At 37.7% G+C, this 23645-nt stretch overlaps 1 protein-coding gene across 3 annotated transcripts in view; it reads left to right on the top strand.

Moving 5' to 3' along the window:
- SPIDR (scaffold protein involved in DNA repair) overlaps positions 1–23645 on the top strand; it is a 396715-nt gene that overhangs the window by 324139 nt on the left and 48931 nt on the right. For all 3 annotated transcript variants that reach the window (XM_090283719.1, XM_090283718.1, XM_090283717.1), the window contains exon 8: positions 14064–14204. In XM_090283719.1, the coding sequence (XP_090139845.1) occupies positions 14064–14204 (141 nt within the window). The remainder of the gene's footprint in view (positions 1–14063; positions 14205–23645) is intronic.

Genomic DNA, 23645 nt, shown 5'->3' with positions numbered 1-23645 from the left:
CTGAAAAACATGTTTAAGTAACTTATAGATCACGTACAAAACCCTCTACTTAACAACTAAAGCATATGCATTTTTCGCATTTGAGACATTCATAAAAATTGACTTATGTGCTAGGCCATAAAACAAGTCTGTAAACATTTAAAAGAATCATTATTACAGAACACATTCTCTTACTTTAGTGCAAACAAATTAGAGTTAACAAAAATATATGTTGTAAATGCTTATAGAAAAAAATTTTAGATAAGTCAAAATAACTCATGGATCAAAGAAGAAAAAATAATGGAAATTTTAAAATAACTAAAACTGATAAATAAAAATACTAAATATCAAAATGTATTTGATATCATTAATTAAATATTTAAAAGAAATTTTATAAACAGCTCATTTTATTTTATTTTGAATAGTAGGAAACAAGTTTATTGAATTCACTACTGTATGTTGTTTTCACTTTCTTTTTTATTCTCTTTTTGCATTATTTCTATTTATTGGTGTGACATTGGTTAATAAGATTATATAGGTTTCAAGTGTACATTTCTATGATACATGATCTTCATATTGCATTGTGTGCCCACCACCCAAAGTCAGATCATCATCCATCACATTATACGAGTATTTGACCCCCTTGCCCCTTTACCACTCCCCACACCCTCCTTACCTCATAACCACCATACTATTGTCTCTGTCTATGAGTTTTGTTTTATTTGTTCATTTGTTGCTTTCAGTTTTATAGCCCACATATGAGTGAAATATTATGGTTCTTAACTTTTTCTGACTTATTTCGCTTAGCATGATATTCTCAAAATTCTTCCATGTCACAAATGGCAGTATTTTATCTTTTCTTATGGCTGAGTAGTATTCCATTGTATATATGCACCACATCTTCTTCATCTAACCACCTATCAAAAGAAACTTCAGTTGTTTCCGTGTCTTGGCCACTGTAAATAATGCTGCAATGAACATAGGGATGCATATGTCTTTGTGAATAAATGTTTTCAAATTTTTTCGGTAGATACCCAGAAGAGGGCTTGCTGGGTCATATGGTAATGCTGTTTTCTTAACTTTTTGAGAAACCTCAGTGCTGTTTTCCATAGTGTCTATACCAGTTTACATTCCCATCAGCAGTAAATGGGGATTCCTTTTTTCTCCACAACCTCTCCAATACTTACTATTACATGTCTTCTTTTTTTTTTTTAATTTTATTTTTTGCTTTTTCAATTACAGTTGTCCCATTTTTCCCCCATTGCTCCCCCCCACCCAACCCTCCCCTTCTCCCACAATCATATCCCTCCCCATTGTCCATGTCCATGAGTCATTTATACACATTCCTTGACTAAACCCTTTCCTTTCTTATCCCCCTTCTCTCCATCCCCTGCCCCCCTATTGACTGTTATTCTGCTCCTTGTTCTATTTAGTTCATTTGTTTATGTTGTTCTTCAGTTTCCTGTATTAGGTGATATCATATGGTATTTTTCTTTCTTTGCCAGCCTTATTTCACTAAGCATAATTCTCTCTAGTTCCATCCATGTTGTCGCAAATGACAGGAGTTCCTTCTTTCTCTCTGCTGCATAGTATTCCATTTTATAAATGTACCACAGTTTTTTGATCCACTCATCTACAGATGGGCACTTAGGCTGTTTCCAGCACTTAGCTATTGTAAACAGTGCTGCTATGAACATAGCGGTGCATAAGTTCTTTTGAATTAGGGTTTTAGGATTTTTCGGGTATAATCCTATCAGTGGAATCACTAGTTCAAAAGGCAGTTTCATCTTTAGTTTTTTGAGGTAATTCCATACTGCTTTCCATAGTGGCTGCACCAGTCTGCATTCCCACCAACAGTGCAGTAGGGTTCCTGTTTCTCCACATCCTCACCAGCACTTGTTGTTTGTTGATTTGTTGAGGATAGCCATTCTGACTGGTGTAAAGTGGTATCTTGTTGTGGTTTTTATTTGCATCTCTCTAATGTTGAGCATTATTCTAACAGTTGTAAGATAGTATGTCATTGTAGTTTTGATTTACATTTCCTGAATAGCTAGGAGTTGAGCATCTTTTCATTTATCTGTTCGCCATTTGTACATCTTTTTAGGAGACGTGTCTGTTCAGATCCTCTGCCCATTTTTTAATTGTTTGTTGTTTGTTTTTTGTGGTTGTTGAGTTGTATGAATTTTTTATATATTTTTTTAGATACTAACTCCTTGTTGGAGCTGTTGTTTGCAAATATCATCTCCCATTCTGTTGGCCTTTTTGTTTTGTTGGCGGTTTCTTTTGCTGTACAAAAGCTATTTAGTTAGATATAATCCCATTCATTTAGTTTTGCCTTTACTTCCCTTGCTTCAGGGTCAAGTTCATAAAATCTTCTCTAACACCAAGTTCCATAAATTTAGTACTATGCTTTCTTCTATGTAATTTATTGTTTCTTATCTTATATTTAGGTCTTTGATCCATTTTCAATTAATTTTTGTATATGGAGACAAACTGTAGTTTAATTTTATTCTGTTGTATGTGTCTTTCCAGTATTCCCAGCCCCATTTACTGAAGAGACTTTTTTTTTTCTCCACTGTATGTTTTTGGCTCCTTTTTCAAAAACTATTTACCCATATACATATGGGTTTATTTCTGGGCTCTAAATTCTGTTCCATTGGTCTAAGTCTGTTTTTCTGCCAACATCATGCTGTTGTGATTATCATCACTTTGTAGTATAATATAAGGTCAGGAAATGTGATACCTCTTGATACATTCTTTATTCTTAGGATTCCTTTGGCTATTCAAGGTCTTTTGTGGTGCCATAAAAATCTGATGACTTTTTGTTCTATTTCTTTAAAAAATGTTGTTGGTATTTTGATGAGGATTACAATAAATCTGTATATTGCTTTGGGTAATATGGACATTTTAGCTATGTTGATTCTTCCAATTCATGAACGTGGAACATCATTCCATTTCATTGTGTCTTTTTCAATCTCTTTTTAATAATGTTTTGTAGTTTTCAGTACATAGGTCCTTTAGATCTTTGGTTAAGTTTATTCCTAGGTATTTTATTCTTTTTGATGTGATTGCAATTTAAACAGCTCACTTTAGAAAGAAGGAAGGCTCAAAATTAATGAGCTAAGTCTCTAACATAGTTTAAAAATAGAATATACTAAGAAAATAGAAGGGAGAATATTGTAAACATACAAATAAAAATTAATGACATAAATAAAACAGAAACAAACTCATAGATACAGAGAACATTTTTATGTTTGCCAGATAGGAAGGCAGTTGCGGAGCTTGGTGAAAAAGGTGAAGGTATTAAGAAGTACAAATTGGCCCTGGCTGGTGTGACTCAATTGCTTGGAACCTCATCATGTAGCTCAAAAGTCGCAGGTTCAATTCTCAGTCAGGGCACATATCCAGGTTGCAGGTTTGATCTCCAGTCAGGGCATATACGAGAAGAAAACCAATCGATGTCTCTCTCTTACATTGATGTTTCTCTCCCTCTCCCTCACCCTACCTACTTCCTTCTTCACCTCCCTCCCCCCTTCCTCTTTCTTTAAAAACAATGAAAAAGGCCCTCAGGTGAAGATTTCTTTTTAATGAAGTGCATATTGGTAGTTTAAAATAGTCATAGGGGATGTAAAGTAAGCTTAGGGAATATAGTCAATAATATAATAACAATATATGTATGGTGTTAGGGGGATACTAGACTTATCAGGGTGATCACTTCATAAATTATATGAATGTCTAATCACTATGCTGTAAACCTGAAACTAATATAATAGTATGGAATGTCAACTAATTGGAAAAGAAAAAATTAAAAATAAAACTTAAAAAAAGAAAGATAAAAATTAATGACATAAACAAACAGTGGATAAACAAAGCTAAGAATCGGTACTTTGAAATGATTGATAATAATTCCATAGTATAATTCATAAAGAAAAGAAGATGTAAATAAACAGTAGTAAAAAGGAAAAATGGGACATCAACTTCAGCAGGGATTAGAAACATATTAAGAGGATAGTATTCCACTTTTAGCTAATAAATTTGAAAACATAGACAATATGAACAAACTTAGAAAATATAACTTAACAAAATGTCTCAAGAAAAAATTAGAAAGCACAAGTAGTTCAACTATTATTAGAGACATTTAATTGATAGTAAAAATCTTCCTGGAGGGTGGTGGAGAAGTACTAGAGCCAAATAATTTTTATTATTAAATTCTTACAAATTATCAAAAAACAGATCATACAAATCTTTAACAGATTTTTCAAAGAAAAACAAATTACCTGTCAGCTCATTATATGAAGGTGATATAAATAATATTGATAACACATCCAATACGAGAAGTTAAACTAAGGTAGATATCACTCATGGACATAAATATAAAAATCCTGAACAAATATAGCAAATAGATCCTGGCTTGTCTCAGCAGTAAAATATTCCTTTAACAATTGAAAAGCTAGACAGACTTCCGGCCAAGATGGAGGCATAGACAAGACATGCTGTGTCTCCCTTCACAACTAAGAAGGAATACAACTACCTCAGAACTAGAAACAACCAGAAGTTCCAGAAAATCAAAGTACATGGAAGCCCAGCAAACAAAGATATAAGGAAGAAGTACTCATCCAGATAGGTAAGAGGGGCGCAGCCAGGGCAGAGAGGACACAGTGTGGTGGTGGCAGCAGCAGCAACAGCAGCAGGCCGGTGGAAAGTGCAGTTACACGTTTTAAAAAGTCAGGAGGGACACCTGGGAAACGTTCCCAGCTCCTCACCAGACCCCACAGCTAACTGTCCCAGCCCCGGGAAAATCAAGCCTCATTGCTTTTGACTGTGCAAACCAGTGGGGGTTGAGACGGAGGCAGAAACTGCCAGTCTCTCAGTAATCTGCTTGTTTAAAGGGCCCCCACAGACCTAGAACATCCGAAGACCCACCACTCCGGAAACTACGGCCAGGGCAGCACCTGGAGGGGCAGCACCTGGAGGGGCACCAGTCCAGTGCGGAAGTGGGAGAAGTGCCTGGAAAAGGGATGAGTGCTGGGCAAGCAGCATTGTTCCTTCTCAGGCCCCTCCCCTGCATATAGCACCACAATGTGGTGAAACAGGTCACCCGTTACTGACGAATACCTAAGGCTCTGCCCCTTACAACGTAGTAGGAGTGACAGTTCTCACTGGGACATGGAAGCAAACAAACACAGGAGACTTCTGGCCAAGATGGAGGCCTAGACTGACACGCTCCATCTCCCTCCACAACTAAGAAGGAATACAACTACATCAAAACCAGAAATAACCAGAAGTTCCAGAAAATAAATGGAAGTCCAACGTATGAAGTTATAAAGAAGTGGTGCTCGTCCGGACAGGTAGGAGGTGCAAAGCCAGGGAGGAGAGTTCAAGCTGTGCTGTCCGAGGCAGCAGCAGCGACAGAGGCAGGACAGTGGTAAACACAGACACCCGTATTTAGGAGGAGGCGAAAAGCACATGGGGAGCACCCCTGGCTGCAGACCAGACCCATCAGCTTGCGATTCCAAAGCCGGGGAAGGCAGACCTCCATTGCTTTGCACTGTGAGGCCCGGAGTGGGTGGGGATGGAGGAGGGGCCTCCCAGTCTCTCAGAGAGTGAAGAGCAGGAATCCATCCTGGTCCCCCACCCCCACAGAAAACGCCACAGCATGGTGAGACGGGCCGTCCAGTTGTGACAAGTGCATGGTGCTCTGCCCCCTATAGCATAGGCAGTGTGACAGCCCTGCCCAGGAAACAAAGGTAAACACAAAACTGTTCAGGATGGCACAGATCATGATAGAGATCCCAGTACCACAGCTGACCAGACAGCAAATACCTACTCTAACGGCTCAGCAGATAGGAAATCTTTCTGAGGCTCAGTTCAGAGCTTTGGTTTTAAAAATGCTTAGAGACCTAACAGCAGATCTTAAACAAGACGGGGAAGGAATGAAGGCTAGTCCTGCTGAAATGAACAAGAATACATACATAATTACGGTGAGGTCAAGAAAACCTGGGATCAAATCAACAAATCGGAACCTAGGAAAGGAACAGTCAACCAGTGCAGAAAGAGGAAATGAGAAGTGAGGAAAATGAGGAGAGGCTCAGAAATTCATCGGACAGCTGTAAGTGGGCCAACATCTGAATCATAGGGCTGCCAGAAGGTGAAGAGGAAGAACTAGAAATTGAAAAATTATGTGAAAAAATAATGAAGCAGAACTTACCTAACCTGGGGAAGGAAATAGACTTACAGGTCCAGGAAGCACAGACAGTTCCAAAAAAACTGGACCCATGGAGAACCACACCAAGACACATTATCATCAAAATGTCAAAAATTAAGGATAAAGACAGAATCTTAAAAGCAGCAAGAGAGAAGAGAATTATGTACAAAGGGGTCCCAATAAGACTACCAGCTGATTTCTCAAAAGAAACTCTGCAAGCAAGAAGGGACTGGCAAGAAATATTCAAAGGAATGAAAAGCAAAAACCTACAACCACGATTACTCTATCCAGCGAAGCTGTCATTCAGAATAGAAGGGCAGAGAAAGTGCTTCCAGGACAAAGTAAAACTGAAGGAGTTCATCAGATCCAAACCACTGTTACATGAAATGTTGAAGGGACTTGTTTAGGAGAAAGAGGATCAAAACTATGAACGTTAAAATGAAAACTGTATCACAACAACCAACAACAGAAGCTAGGGAATAGAAACAAAGGCAGACTAAGTAGGCAACAAGAGTGGGAAAAGAATTATAGATATGAGGAACATTTTGTGAGGAAGTCAATGGGAGGAGGAAGAGGGAAAAAGGAGGGAGATGGTACAGGAATCAAGCATAGTAGGAGGGAGTAGAGTAGATAGGAAGATGTTGAGAAGAACTATATGCACAATCAATGGGCATGTACTAAGGAGGGGGGGACAGCTGAAGGGAGTGGTGTCACTGGGTAGAGGGGAACAAAGGGAAAAGAAATTGGGACAGCTGTAATAGCATAAACAATAAAGCATATTGAAAAAAGAATTGAAAAGCTATAAATCTGATTTACCACATTAACTAAGGAGATAAAAACATTCGGTCACTTCAATTAATATAGGAAATGCATTTGATAAAATTAATAACTATTCATAATTTTTAAAACTTCTCAACAAACTAGAAATCCTTAACCTGATGAAGTGTGTCTAATTAAAAACAAAAACAAAACTGTCATGGTTGGTGTGGTTCAGTGAATTGAGCACCAGCCTCAAACCAGAAACTCACAGGAATCCTTAACCTGATGAAGTATGTCTAATTAAAAATTTTAAAAAAAAATTTTTTAAACTGTCATGGCTGGTGTGGCTCAGTGAATTGAGCACCAGCCTCAAACCAGAAACTCACAGGCACATACCTGGGATGCAGGTCAGGTCCCCAGTTGGAGGCGAGCAAGAGGCAACCGATTGATGTTTCTCTCCGCCCCCCTTCCCCTTTCTTTAAAAATAAATAAATAAAATCTTTTTAAAAATAAAGTAACAAACAGAACCATATGCAATCTAGGCACAGATCTAACAAATGTTGTTCAAGAACTATATCAATAAAACTATATTGTAAAAATTGACCTAAGTAACCTACAAAGAAAAGACTGGTCTATTTGTGCCAGATACTGTGCAGAACCCTTTATCACTTTAATTCTCCCAGTAGCCCTCTAAGGTAGGTTCCCTTATTCCTGCTTAGATGAGTAAATTCAAGCTAACTGTAGTTAGCAACTTTTTTAAGGTTCCAGAGTTACTAACATGGTTCTGCCTCCCATGGGAAGCCATTTATATAAGTTCCCTTGAATATGATATAATTTATGGAAAACACCTCTGGTGATTCAGGAGAAACAAGTTGATCGTGGGGCTCTTTTCTGCTCAGACCTGTCACACTGGCACTGATTTTAGGAGATAGTATTTCACTGAGCAGGAAGCAGTAACAAGTTGGCAGAATTCTGTGAGTGCTGCTGATAAGCTAACTCTGGTTTGGTCGTTGAATGCCACAGGTCCAATCCAGTTGAACCAGTGGGGACAGTGACTGCATCTCAGGCCGGAGACGTTGTTTCTGAACCTCAGTTATGTGAGCAGAACAAGGTGGGAGAGCATGTGACTGGGCATGAACAAAAGGAGGAGGAGATCGGTAATAACTCATCTCTAGTGCAAAAGAATAAACAATGACACCTGTCTTTGGTTATTTGAGATAAAGGCAAATGTCAGAGCAAATTTAAAGCAAAGGTATTAGCCAGTTCCCCACCTCTCCCTTCTCAATACAAGAAATCAAAATTTCTTTTCTAGCTTACAAAACAGCGTGGGTGAGATGCATCAGTATAGTCAAGCAGGTAACTTAATTGCATGGGACTGGGTATAGGACTAACCTGGTTCTGCCCTCTTGGGGCCTGGGGCTTCCTCCTTAGGAAGTGGAACCTGATCCCTGAGAATCTGCCTCAGTCTGCCTAATTAGACATGGAACAGAGAGGTAGGTCAGGTGAGAAGGTGAGTAGACCTTAGAGGAAAAACCAACATTGAAGCACTTCCTTCCAAGAGGTTGTGATATGGAACTGGTCTGTAGCAACGATTTTCAAACTCATCAATGAGAAAGAGACAGACAGACAGACATCAATCGTTGCCTTCCATATGCATCCTGATGGGGGATAGAACTCATAACCTAGGCATGTGCCCTAGCTGGAAATTCAACCCATAATCTTTGGGGTTTATGGCATGATACTTCAACCAACTGAGCCACCAGGCTAGGACCTCTGCCCATTTATTAAAACAAATTGTTTGTTTGTGTGGGGTTGGGTTGTATGAGTTCTGTATAAATTTTGGATAACCCTTTATTAGATGTATTATTGGCAAATATCTACTTCCACTCAGTAGGCTGTCTTTTCGCTTTGTTGATGGTTTCCTTTGCTATGCCAAAACTTACTTGTTTGATGTAGTCCCATTTGTTTATTTTTTTCTGTGGTTTCCCTTGCCTGAGGAGATATATCAGAAAAATATTGCTAAGAGAGATATGAGATTTTACTGCCTACATTTTCTTCTGCAAGTGTTATGGTTTTGAGTCTTATATTTAAATCTTTAATCCATTTTGAGTTTATTCTTTTATATGGTGTAAGAAGGTGATCTAGTTTCTTATTTTTGTGTGTTTTTGGCTCCTTTATCACTTATTAATTTACCATACAGGTGTGGATTTATTTCTGGATTGTCTGTTCTGTTCCATTGACCTACGTGTTTTTCTGCCCATACCATGTTGTTTTGATTACTAAAAGCTTGTATTATAGTTTGATACCTCCAATTTCTACCTTTCTGTTCTAAATGATAGCTTTGCTGGATAGAGTAATCTTGGTTGTAGGTCATTGCTTTTCATCACTTTGAATACTTCTTGCCAGTTCCTTCTTGACAGCAAAGTTTCTTTTGAGAAATCAGCTGACAGTATTATGGGAACTCCTTTGTAGGTAACTCTCTGCTTTTCTCTTGCTTATTTAAGATTCTCTCTTTATCTTTAACCTTGACATTTTCAATTGGATGTGTCTTGGTGTGGTCCTCTTTGGGTCCAACTTGTTTGGGACTCTCAGTGCTTCCTGGACTTGCATGTTTACTTCCTCTGCCAAATTGCAGAAGTTTTCTTTCATAATTTTTTTCAAATAAGTTTTCAATTTCTTCCTCTTCCTCGTCTTCTGGCATCCCTGTGGTTCGGATGTTGGCACATTTAAAGTTGTCCCAGAGGTTCCTAAGCCTCTCCCAGTTTTTTTGTTTTTGTTTTTTGTTTTTTATTTGTTTGTTTTGAATTCTTGTTTTTTCTTTCAGTTCTGATTGTTCCAGTCCTTGATTTGAATCCTGGCTTTCTTCCCTTCACTATTGGTTCCCTGTGTATTTTTCATTATTTTACTTAGTGTAACCTTTATTTCTTCCTTTATTTTGTGGCCGTACTTAATGAGTTATCTGAGCATCCTGATTACCAGTGTTTTAAACTCTGCATGTGAACTCTCCATTTCGTTTAGTTTTTCTTTCTGGGGTTTTGTTCTGTTCTTTCTATTGGGCCATATTTCTTTGCCTCCTGAATGTGGCAGTCTCCCTGAGTTTGTTTCTGTGTATTAGGTAGAGCTGCTTTTACTCCCTGTCTTAGTAGTGTGGCCTGTGTAGGAAAGACACCAGTAAATTGTTTGGGGTGGAGCCTTAGGCAGTTGCCAGGGCAGGACAACCTGCTTCACAGCTTTGTGGCTCTGTCGGGGGGAGTGGGTGGTTTGGAGAGGGGACAATGCCTCTGCCTGTCTTCTGGAGGCCTGCTCAGGACTCACCCTGCTTCCAGTCACCTCACCCACCTCCCATATGTGATCGGCACCCTTCCTGCTGCTGCCATGGGGTTAGCGTATGTTCTAAACTCATGCAGGCCCTCTAAGCAGCAAAAATTGGGCAGTTTCTTCCACCGCCCCAACCCCCACTGGTTTTTACAGCTAAAGGTAATGGGGATTTATCTTCCCTGTGCTGGAACCCTGGGCTGTGTGGTCTGGCTTGAGGCTGAGATCACTTGCTCCCAAGGTATCCCTCCCATTTTTGTCCACCACACAAAAATGTGGGATCATCCATTCCGTAGCCACTGCCTCCTCCTCTCTGTGCCACACCACCTTTCTGCCCCACATCTGCAACTCCACCCCTCCTACCTCTTGGATGAATGTGGCTTCTTTAAATCTTGGTTGTTGGACTTCCATACAGCTCAATTTTCTGGTGGTTCTGGGTGTTATTTGTTTTTGAGATCTGGTTGTAATTCTTTCTGTGGTTGCACAAGAAGGCAAAGTATGTCTACCTACACTTCTATCTTGACTAGAAGTATGGTCCAGGATATTTGTTTGGGGGGAGGTTTTTTTATTATTACTGCTTTGATTTCATTGGTAGTAATCAGTCTTTAGATTTTCTGTTTCTTCTTTATTCAGTTTGAAAGATCGTATGTTTCTAGGAGCTTACCCATTTCATCCAGATTGTCCAATTTGTTGTTCATAGTATTTTCTTGTAGTTCTGTTTTATTTCTATGGTGTCAGTTACCACTTCTCCTTTCATTGCTCTTTTTATTTATTTGGGTCCTCTCTTTTTTTCTTGATGAGTCTGGCTAACGGTTTGTCAATCTTGTTTATTGTTTTTAGAATCAGCTCTTGGTTTCATTAACCTTTTGTATTGTTATTTAGACTATTTTGTTTATTTACACACTAATTCTTATTATTTCCTTCCTTCTCATTTTGGGCTTTGTTTCTTTTATTATTTTTAGTTCCTTTTGGTGTAAGGTGAGATTCTTTATTTGAGGTTTTTCCTTTTTCTTGAGGTAGGCCTGTATTCCTATGAATTTACCTCTTAGGACTGCTTTCATTGTGTCCCTTAAATTTTAGGTTGTTGTGTTTTCATTTTCATCTTCTTAAGGTATCTTTTGATTTCCTCCTGGTTTTAATGTTAATTCAGTCATTGTTTAGTAACATGTTATTTATCCTCCATATGTTTCTGGGTTTGTCAGTTTTTTTGTAGTTAATTTCTAATTTCATACCATTGTGGTCACAGAAGATGCTTGATATTATTTCAGACTTCATAACGTCCCCAATTATGATCTCTTCTATATGTCTATCCATATTTGGTTTACATATTTAGGTGCTGCTGTGTTGGGGATATACAGTTTTACAAGAGTTATATCCCCTGTTGTATTGACCCCTTTCTTATGTAGTGTCCTTCTTTTTCTCTTATTATAGCCTTTGTTTTAAAGTCTCTTTCATCTTTTAAAAGTATTGCTGCCCCAGAGATTTTTTAGTTTATTTACATTTGTATTAAATTTTTTTTCATTCCTCTACTTTAAGTCTTTGTGTGTCTTTTGATCTGAAGTGGGCCTATTGTAGATAGCATATAAAGATGAGGAAAAAAGTAGGTTTACCGTTTTGAATATGGGAAACACAAAGTATTCTTGTATTATTTATTTATTAATTATTGTATTATGTATTTGTCTTATTATTTTTATTTTGTATTCTTTTTTTATGATTTATCGTTTAGGTTATGATGGCTGGTAATTTAAACTAGTTTTTTCCCATCCTGTATTTATGTGTCTTGTTTTCTTATCAATTCAGCTACCTTTGTCTTTTGTTTGGAGAATTTAATTCATTTACATTTAAAGTGATTATTTATAGGTACATATTTATTGTCGTTTTGTTCTTTATAATTATGTTCCTCTTTTTTTCTTCTGTCTTGTTTAAAAACTCCCTTTAACATTTTTTATAATAATGGTTTAGTGGTAATGAACTTCTTTAGCTTTTTCTTGCTTAGGAAGCCTTTTTGTTTTCCTTTTTCTTTTTCTTTTTTTTTTTTTTTTTCAATTTTAAATGATTGCCTTGCTGGGTAGAGGTGTCTTGATTGTATATCCTTTTCGTCATTTTGAATATTTTATGCCAATCCCCTCTGGTCTGACATGTTTCTATTGATAAATCAGCTGACAGTTTTATGGGCTCTCCTTTTAGATAACTGCCTCCCTCTTGCTGCTTTTAAGATTCTCTCTTTGTCTTTACATTTTGACACTTTCATTATGATGTGTCTTGGTGTGGGCCTCTGCGTTCATCCTGTTTGGGATTCTGTGTGCTTCCTGGACTTGTGTGTCTGTTTTCTTCACGAGGTCAGGTAAGTTTTCAGTCATTAGTTATTCAAATAGGTTCTCAATTTCTTGCTGTCTTCTTCTGGTACTGCTATAATGCAGATGTTGTTAAGCTTTTTATTGTCCCAGATGTTCTTTAAACTATCCTTATTACTTAAATTCTTTCTTTTTTAATTTTCTGATTGGGTCTTTTCTGCTACTTTCTCTTCCAATTCCGGATGATCCTCTGCTTCATCTAATCTGCTATTAATTCCTTCTAATATATTTTTCATTTCAGATGTTGTCTTATAATTTCAGACTAGTTCCATTTATGTTTCAGGTGTACAATTCTATAATACATCATCTGTATATTGCATTGTGCTCAGCACCCAAAGTATAGTCTCCTTCCATCACCATATATTTGACTCCCTTTGTTCTCTTTATCTTGCTCCACCTTCTGGTAAGGACCATATTTTTGTCTGTCTCTATGAGTTTGCTTGTTTCTTACTTACTTTGTTTTATATCCCATATATGAGTGAAATTATATGATTCTTGTCCTTCTCTGTCTTACGTATTTTCCTTTTCTGTCTTACTTATTTTACATAGATTCTCTTGCAAACCAGGAGGGCCCTGTGGGTGTAGGAGACTTTTATCAGGAAGTCTAGACTACTAGGGTGCTCCCTTTCGCTAAGACAGTGTTTAATGTTCATAGCTTCAGATTTAGTTTTCCTTTATTCACTCTTGGTTTGTCATCTGTTCTTTTCCAACATGCACTTTTTTTAAATAACCTTTTATTTACAATAATTTTGTTCCTCACAGTCTATTTGGTGGTATTGTTTATTAATTTTTTATTCAGGCTTCAGGAAATGTTTCATGAGAATGTGTCATTTCATGGTAAATAAGACTTCATATACCGAAATTATGAAGTGAGAGGATTGGAAGTTCAGTCATAGATAGGTTTTTATAACTACTGCCCTTTGAACTTAAATATTGGGGAGTATCACATCATGTCACTGGATATACATCAGGCCTTTGTTGCTGCCAACGGGGACACTGATCTTTATTCTCTTGGGATATGCATGTCTGTAAATACGCACCTTCTCAAAGGAAACCCCTTATTGTTATTCTCAGCATAATGTTACACTGAAGCTCTCTTAGTGTTGAGTGTCCATACAGAACATTTTACCTGTTATGGAAGACAAAGGAAGCAGATGCTCTTTCTGGGAAACAGTAATGTATTTGATTTGAAAGGATGACCTTTTTGTGTGATTTTAAACCTCATTTGGCTTTAGTTTTATGCCAAAAGAGAATTCTGTCTCCTGTATTTTGCAGATGGTGATCAAACACCTGCATGTACAAATCTAATAAAGTACTTTTGAATTCAACTTCATTTATCTTGATTCATCTATCTAGGAAGATAACTACAGTGGATTTCTAGTGAAATCCTGATTTCTGTATTGAACCAAAAAGTGTCTCCTAAAAGGACAAATGTGAATGCTTTTTTGTAGAGTCTGCCTTCTTGTACAAGATGCCTATGGAATGTTCAGTGAAGTGCACTTAGAGGACACCATCTTTAAGGACAGACAGTTGGAAGGGAAGTCCTGCAGCCTAGCAGGAATGAAAGTTCTACAGAAGGCCACCAGAGGAAGGTGAGGACACATTATAATAGCATCCTGTATGCTACAATGGCTGGTTATTTCTTTCCTTTTTTTTTTTTTTTTTAATGATTTAACTTATTTATTTCGGGAGGTTGGAGAAAGAGAGGGAGAGAGACATTGAATGGTTGCCTCTCGCACTCACACCAACTAGGGCCCAGCCCACAATCCTACAACTCAAGCATGTACCCCAATCAGGTATCAAATCATAGCCCTTCACTTCACGGTACAGTGCCCAACCAGCTGAGCCACACCAGTGAGGTTGCTGGTTCTTTTATTAGTCTCTTATCTCTAATTTTATTTTTAAAGACAATAAACTAGGATCTTAGTGTTTGCTTATAAAACAAAGCCAGTGGTTGAGTGGAGTCCATATGGTACTTCTGGAGGGGGTGGGGAACCATTGAAAATAATTATGCAATTCATAATCTTATTAAAATTTAGATTTCATAATGTTACATATGTGTATATTAATTCCAAAGATATGTTTTCTGTATGTTTTCCTAGCTCTAACAATAAGGTAGCTTTATATAAGTCTGTTTATGTAAATGAAATTTTGTGAAGAGGCTTCTTATAAGTTAAACTCTTTAAGTTCTCATGTATTTTTATTTCCATAGTTTAAAGCTTTGTTCTCTGTCAAGTTTCATGGCACCTCACACTAAAATGTTGTTTTGAATAGGCAGAGGTGGAATGGCACATAAAGCTGGCCCTAACTGTGGCTGTTATATCTCCAATAATCATCTTTATCCTATCATATAGAGAATTAGTATAAACCATGAATTGGGGATTTTCTCAATCTTCTTGTAACCTCCCTTTCCTCAAATAGTGTATTATTGTAACTCTCTTGATGTTAATGTTTTGTTAATTATAGTAACATCTGAACTCATAGCAGTATCTGAGGGAGGTATTCTGATTTTGAAACAGTTATTGATAGCACCTTCAGTGCTTTGTATAATAGCCATTCTAGCCATCATTCTAAATTGTGGGCATTTCTCCTGATCAACTTCTATAGGCAGTTAGCTCTCCCACAGGCCTCAACTCTGTCTCATCTGTCTTTCCTGTGTCTATGCAGATGAGTGATGGCTTTGCCTATGAGCTCGTTTTTTGAAAGATGTGTATTTCATAAAGATCCCCTATAATCCTTGGGAAGATACAAGAATATTTTATTGATCCATGTGGATTTGTCTTGTAATAAATGCTTTCTTTTGTTTATAAAAAGGTAACTGTATTATAATGTAATCACCTTATAGATGGGGCAGGGAGAGTGGTAACCAGATATTTAGAAAACATACTAGACATGTGGAAAGCTTCATTCCAGGGATGGAGGCAGTGGAGAACAAAGGGGGAAAAATTGGGACAACTATAATAGATCAACAATAAAAAAAATTTTTTTTAAAGAAGATAACTTCATTGGGTCATGTGAACCTTATCCTTATTAAAGCTGAACCTCATTTTTGTCCTCAGAATCTTAAGCATCTGAAAAGACTAGGTGTAGTTATGACAAAAGATATCACTGCCTTGGCATTGACCTGACAACATTAACCCCACCGGTGCCATTTAGGAAGCTGTCTTCCTTGACATGAACTATACACATGAGCCCACCTGAGCACACCAGGACACCAGTAGGCTCCTCATGGTGGAACAGCCTTGCCAGGGAGCAGCAGAATAGCTCCAGCTGTCAGGTTTCCTGATGTCCTCCAGGCAAAAGGGAGACTGCTCTGTTCCATGAGACACACTTCTTGCTGGAGACTGTGGGACATAACTTCCTTTGGAAATACTACAGCCAGAACTGGAATTCAGGGTCTTGGGCTCTATAAATTTCATGTTCTTTTATCATTATGTGTGCCTAATAATATTTCATCTAGTTTTTGTGGGTAACACTGGAAGTTTTACTCCTATCTACAACATTGCCATAGGGAATGTTTTTTTCTGTGGGAAATGCACTGAGTAGTTCAAATTGATTTACGAACAAACTTTTGGAAGCCACTCCTTTTTTAACTTGGTGACTAAATATCTGATCATTTTTGTTAGCTTGGGATTAATTTCCTTACCTTATATATTTAATATTATTTTGGCATGCCGCCATCCAAATAACTATTTAGATTGTCTTTTTGTTCTTTTGGAATCTTTATTTTTTCAAAACAAATTATTAAGTAGTTTTGGAATGTTGGTTGTTATAATTGCCTATTAGCGATGTCATCCATTGTCAATCAGTCATCCATCCGTGACCCAGTACACACAAGTTGTCTTTTTTCCCCCTAAAATTACTGTGTTTCTTAGCAACTCTCATAAACTTGAACAAAATATACTTCTCATAAACCTTAATAAAATACACTTCCAAAAAATCAAGCTAAAATGATTAATTATAATTATATAACCCCAATATCTACTACAGAAAATAACTTGTATGCCAGTTGGAAGATGGTTGTATGTTTAGGTTAAGTCATGGAGTCTTTTAGATCTTGGCTACCAGCTTTCATCTGGTGCACAGTTATAGTGACAGAAAGTCATTACTCCCTACAACGACTTTGAAGTGGACTGATGACCTCAGAGCTGTTCAGTCAGACTGACATGCTTTGGGACCATTCTGCACGGAGCACCATTCTGTCTACCTGCCTCATTTGGGAAGGCTTACAGAAAAACAGCCATCATATCTTTTGTGCTTCTCTGACATATTTTGAGAGTTGAGTGTTTATGCTAACTGGTTAAAGCAAGAAGAGTCAGAAATATAGCCTGAATTTAAAGTAAAATACTACCATTTCAAAACAGCCCTAAAGCATGCTTGCTAAGCAGAATGTGGAGCTCTGCCTGTGCTTTCCGGCGCCAAAGCTCTCCCTGCTATTGACGCAGTAACTGTTCCTAAGGCGTTACCCGACCTTTGTCCTCCCAAGTGGCCTGTGCAGCAGTTTAGTAGGCCAGGCAAGCTGAAAAGTAACAGTCTTTTGGTGTCATTCTATGCGTGAACTTTATCTTTTTATTGCTAATTATTATAGTCTTTTATTTTTATATGATAAGGCAATACTGGGGGGGGGAAGACATTTCCTGAAATATGTTAACCCTGTACATATGGAAAATACAGCTAACGAAATTTTTTTGTGGGGGCAGGGAACCTCTTTTGGTTCAAAATCCTGCTAGTAGTCTCAAATTATTAAAACAAAACTACTAATCTCTGACTCTAAAATATTATTAATTTATAGGTATTATTTTATTTAGATCTCTTGAATGGCCCTTTAACAGTAATGTATTGGAGAGAATTTTATTGCAGAGCTTAGTCAGTAGTGACTATACACAGAGAGCTCTACCTAAGTGTTGAGAATGACAAGGAAGCAGTAGATACCATCTTTGGCTTTGAATTGCATCCCTTAAAACAGGAAACTATACAGGAACAAGTATTAGAGCAGTTGATGCTTTAAGTGACTACATCTGAACTGGCTGATCTCAGAAGGTTTCATGAAAGAAGAGAGTGAAAACAAATGCTTTAAACATCTTGATCTGACAGAAGAAAAAGTTCTTTTCAAATTGGCAAAATGTTACCTGTGAAGACATAAAAGTAGGATTAGGAAAGATGTATGCAGAAGAGGAAGAAAAAGATAATTCTTTCATTTATTCTGTAAAGATTTAGTTCCTCTTTTTGCTATGCCCGTGTCTAGTTGTTACAGCAGTGGGCTAAGTGCTTCGTATGGGGAGTTCATCCTAGACCAGAATACACTGAGATGTAAAGTCAGCTAGATAAAACTGATAAAGCCTTGAGTCCTATAATTAGAGATTGTGCATTGATCCAAGAAAAAATTAGGGTCACTAAGAGTTTTTTGAGAGAAGAAAAGATGTGATAAAAATGAAAATGAGCCCTGGCCGGGTGGCTCAGTTGGTTGGAGCGTTGCCCTGTACACCATAAGTTTATGGGTTTGATTCCCAGTCAGGACACATATCAAGGTTGCAGGTTCGATCCCAGGTCAGGGCATGTACAGAAGGCAGCCGATCAATGTCTGTCTGTCTGTCTCCCTCTTCCCCTTCCCTCTCCTCTCTAAAATCAATAAAAGCATATCCTCAGATGAGGATTTTTATTAACTTGTAATGAAAATAAAGTTAAATTCTCCTACTATTGTAGCTATAATAGATTTGACATAAAGGGAGAGAGATTGAGCCAGGGCTATAAGTATAAATTGTTTCCTTCTGCAGCAACTGAAGGGAGAAGAACAGAGGATCAGTTACAAGTTGATTTTGAATTTCTGATTCCTATAGGCAGCTCTAGTTGGAGCTGTGGCAAAATGCCAAGAATATAAAATAGACCTCTTCCTCCAAGAGCTCATAGACCAGCAGGAGAGCCCAGCAGGAGACCCAAAAAGGCACCAAAGGGCAAGTGCCTAATAGAGAGAGCTGTGGACTAATAGCAGCCACCTTTGAGGGAGGCTTAGAGGGTGCCTCCTTCCTGGAGAGATCAGGAAGGGCCTGGTACGAAGGACTAGAATGAGGAAAGGGAGGACAGCCTCTGTTGTCTAAACATTCATTTGCCTCTCTTGAAAGAGTATGAAGATAAGGAGAGCACTGCTGCCTGGTCAGTTTTGATGACAGAATAAGGGGTTGGACATTTGAGAGGGGTACATTTTAGAGACTAATCCAATAAATAGCTATTATTTAAATATCAGCTTTTGATTTCAGGGTAACAAACAAAATACTGATAAATTATTTTACTAGAAGCCAAGCTTAGTCAGCATTTTCAAAAACTAACCCAAAGGTCAGGAAAATAAAGTCCCTTAAACATCTTCATCCCAATCTTTAGCCATATACTTGTGGCCCTTGGTCCCACCACTCTAGCAGGCTCTGTTTCCTGGGCCTACAACCCTTTGCTTTTCTCTTGGGTCTTATTTAAGCCCCGCCTTTCCCTCACAGGCTGTCTTTGGTGCTTCTGCAACCAGGCTCCTGGCACTTCCCGCACTCCTTCCTTGTCTCCTGCAGGGGTTCCTGCTGGATCGCCCCTTCCCCTTCTCCACCAGGACAGCCAGTGTCATAGTGCTGTTCACTCTGGTGCCCATGCCCCGGCTGTGTGGGATTCCCACCAGAGAGGAACATTTTAATGCAAATAAGGGTGACATCACAGCTTAAGTTTGAATGTGTCCAAGTTTTTTTTTGTAATTATTCAAACATCAACACTTGTACAAGAAGCTTTGGGATGACTCCCTTTCACTGGCCTGTGCCATGTGCCCAGCTGCCCAGCTCTGAGTCACGATTTATTGACGCAGAGACCTTATTTCGATCATTGTGGCAACCTTTGCCTGATGCAGACAATCAGTAAATGTTGATTTTCAGTGAGAATGCCTAATAGCCAGTTTTCAGCCTGGCCTGCTTGTAAGGATAGGAGCTATTTCTTGATCACCATCATATTTCTTGTATGTAGAATCTGCTCTGACCCCCATCTTACAAAAGAGGGAGTGAAACAGAGGTGAGGGTGACCAGCCCAGGGTCACACAGCTGACCAAGGATCAAGGTCCGTGTGACTCTGAGCAGTAGGTATCACATTGTTCAGTCTCCTGTGGAGATTCTTACCTTCCCTACAGCTGGGTATGGCCCAGGGTGCACAGAAGTACAGTATAAGGGAATGGTTAGTAAGTGTTCAACACAAGTCGACTGCACTGGGTTAGGACTATCATTTCAGATGCTCCTTTAACAGGAAATATATAGTGGTGAGAGCTCTTCTTGGGTAAGAAACTTCACTAGTAATTTCCTTCCTTTGATTTTTCTCTACAAAAAGGCCACCTTTCAAAGAGCCACATACTTCCCTTGGGGTTTAAAGTACAGAATCTCTTTGCTAATAGCTGTGGTTAGAAACCCTCTTTTGAAATTGACATTCTTGAGAATTCCTTTATGGTTTTGAATAATGAAACTGGTCCTGGCGGGCCCACCGCTTTTCTGCAAGAAGAATACAATGTCACTGAAAGAGAATGTACTGCATCTTGAAACCAATGATACGCAAAGAAGCAAAAAGAAGCCCCCGCCCCCTAAAAGGAGCACCATACTATTAATTTAAGCCCTTAATCAGTTTAGTAAGTACATTTTGTGTTTTCCCTCTGGGTTTTATTGTATTCTTTCTGCCAGTGTTTCTTACCATTAGTATTTTAACTCAAAATTAAATCTTTCTACTGTATTTTAACAGTAGGGTTGGGGAGGTTAACAGTTGTATAGGGAAACATAAACAAAAACAAAACAGTACATGAAGCATAAATAAGCAACTCTTTTCAAGATTATATTATCCCCTCTTCTGAAAATTAATATTTGAAAATTATCTTTTCTTGGTGTTGATATTGGGTTGGTCAAAGAGTTCGTTCAGCTTTTAAGTAAAAATAAAAGATTTTTTATTTTCACTAATAACTTTATTGAACACCTCATTTACCATTTTGTTTCACTACCTTCTGCCGTCTTTCAGGCAACTTCATAATTCCATCTTCCCAAAACTTTTTATCTTTGTGAACAAAGAACTATTCCAGGTGCCTTTTGCAGTCTTCCAGGGAATTATATTTTTTTCTATTAAGAGAATTTTGTAAAGGCAGAAATAAATTAAACTCCAAAGGTGCAATATCTGGTGAATACAGTGATGAATCAGAACTTCTTGGCCAAGTTGTAACAGTTTTTGCGTGGTCATCAGAGAAACATGTGGTTTTGCGTTATCCTGATGGAAGATTATGCATGTTCTGTTGAATAATTCCCGCTGCTTTTCATCAAGTGCTGCTTTCAGTTGGTCTAATTGGGAGCAGTACTTGTTGGAATTAATCACTTGTTTTCCAGAAGGAGCTTGTAATAAAGGACTCCCTTCCAATTCCACCATGTACCTAATATCACCTTTGGATGAAGATTGGTCTTTGGTGTGGTTGGTGGTGTGGTTCATTTAATTTGCCCCATGATTTCTTCCCTTCCACATTACTGTAAAGTATCCACTTTCATCACCCCTCACAATTTGTTTTAAAAACAGAACATTTTCATTACATTTAAGTAGAGAATCGCATACAGAAATATGGTCAAGAAGGGTTTTTTTGCTTAACTTATGTGGAACCCAAACATCAAGCAATTAACATAACCAAGGTGGGCAAATGATTTTCAACACTTGATTTGGATACTTTGATTATGTCAGCTGTCTCCCACATAGTGTAATGCTGATTGTTCTCAATGTGTGGATTTGGTCACTATCAACTTCTACTAGTCTACCCGACCTGGATCATCATCCAGCAAGAAATCTCCAGCACAAAACTTTGCAAACCACTTAAGATACGTTCAGTCAGTCACACCTCTTTCTCCGTATATTGCACAAATCTTTTTTGTTTTTTGAGGGTGTTTTGCATTTCCGTTGTGTTTTTACCTTTCTTGAAATAATAAAGCATAATATGCCAAACATGTTGTTTATTTTCTTCCCTCTTCAATATTAAAATGCCTATACAAAAATTCACCAATTTTAAAAAGTTTTTTTTAATACATATTGATATGACAGCTGTCACAGTACAATCTAACAAAATTGTTTCAAATGAAGTTAAAGACAACTAAGTGCTATTGGAGCAATCTTACAGAAAATCTAACAAACTTTTTGACCGACCCAATATTACATATGTTGGTTTTGTGTTTTGATGTGTTTTCCTCTTGACATTATTTTTACAGAATTTTTTGTGTATCTATACTGCCAGCAACCCCTTATTCTGCTGCAATGGTGTTCTCTAGTTTGAAGATAACCAACTGGACACTTTGCTGATAGTGGAAAGAGTCTTAACTTGAAATCAGGAGACCTGGATTGTGCTACTCGATGTGCTACCAGTACCTGTAGATCTGGCCCCTGATTTATTTGAAAATGAAAGGACTACACTAAATAACCTCTTTAAAAGCCTCTTTGGGTTTGAGGTTATTCCTTTTCTTTTCAGGGTTAGAATGGTGAGCTTTTACTTTTCAGCTTTGTACACATAGATACTTTTTCCATTTGAACATCTTTTCCTTAAAGGAAACATTGAACTTATTGTTTAAACAATTTTCTTACAAACAAACTTGCAAACTTGCCATCTCTCTGCTAGGTATGTAAGATACATCTTTGAGTAAGTGTAATAAACATTGTCAATGTAAGAAACATCCAAACCCGTAAAGAACTTTAATAAGAGTTTATTTGAGCCAGACTGACCACATGAGAGGGCTTGCTTAAGACAAGAATAAGCATTTTACTAAAAAAGGTATAGACCTGGGGCAGGACTACCCATCATGACCCTCCCTGTTAGGAATTTATGATCAGATCACTCTGCGAGGTTATTTTCCATAGAATTCCTTATTTTTCTGTCCACAACGTAATTGAAGTAACTCATTGTAAGTTCTCTTAATAAAATAATGGGTTCTAATCATCTAGATTGTGACTTTTTTTTTTTCTTTTAACATAGAGCATTTTGGAAGGTAAAGCAAGCTCTACAAAACTTTTCTTTGGAATAATTATATTTTAGGATGATAAAATCTGTTTTCCTAATTATTGTTTGCTTCATCACTTTATTTCTGAGTGTTTTTGTTGATACTGTGAACTATTATTTTTATTAGTGATTCTAATCAAAGTTTAATAGAGACATAACTTTTATTTTTATTTCAGAGAAAAAGTATTTTTTGAAATTGAGGTCTTAGTCCTAAGTCAGGCAAATCATGATTACAGTGTTTGATATCAGACTTCAACTGTTTATTCACTTCCTTACATATTCGGTTGATTGGCTTCAAATGTGCTTACTGGTAAATGAGATTAACTGCAACATCAAGGAAAACAGGAAAATACAAAAGGGTTAAATGGATGGAGCTACCATTTATCAAATGCCAAAAATCATGCTGGGTATACATGTGTGTTATCCTCTAAATTACCTGTCAAAGCAAATATTATTTTAGTTATTCAACCGATGAAGAACAAAGTAAATATTCATCAACATTAAATACTTTAAACCCACTTTTAAATGGCTCTACAGCAAATTCTGCTTCTCTTATGCCATCCTGAAGTGGAATTGAGAGGTTTGGGGTGGGTGGTTTATGCCAATGCTTGATTAAGAAATAAACCCTCTCCTTCTGTTACTCTCTCTGACTGCAGTAGGGTGGGAATGGGGGCAAGGCATGAGAACTTCCCCATGGCAGGTTGCTGCTCCAATAAGACATAGGCTCAGAAATGCCAGTTTCAGAAATTAGATGCTAACTTTGCTTCCTGCCCAGGTAGTATGTGGAGAAAGTCCTGTGCTACCATCTTCCATCACCATAATTTTTTCCCTGAAGCCATCCTTGCGGTGGTGCGAGTTGATTTATTAGTTAGATTGGAGCCAGTCACTTGGTAAAGTGTATTTTGTGTTTTTTTCTTCATTATTTGACATGTTGATGTAAATTATTTCAATAGGACTAACAGGTTCAGTCTTTGAGGAAGTATATAAAGGAAGACTATGGGATAAATGCATTTTG

Source organism: Furipterus horrens, unplaced genomic scaffold (genome assembly GCF_987537825.1).
Source record: "Furipterus horrens unplaced genomic scaffold, mFurHor1.1.pri manual_scaffold_7, whole genome shotgun sequence".
In the NCBI taxonomy this organism is placed as follows: domain Eukaryota; kingdom Metazoa; phylum Chordata; class Mammalia; order Chiroptera; family Furipteridae; genus Furipterus; species Furipterus horrens.
The sequence above is the reverse complement of the archived record's forward strand: the minus strand, read 5'-3'. Positions and strand labels throughout refer to the sequence as shown.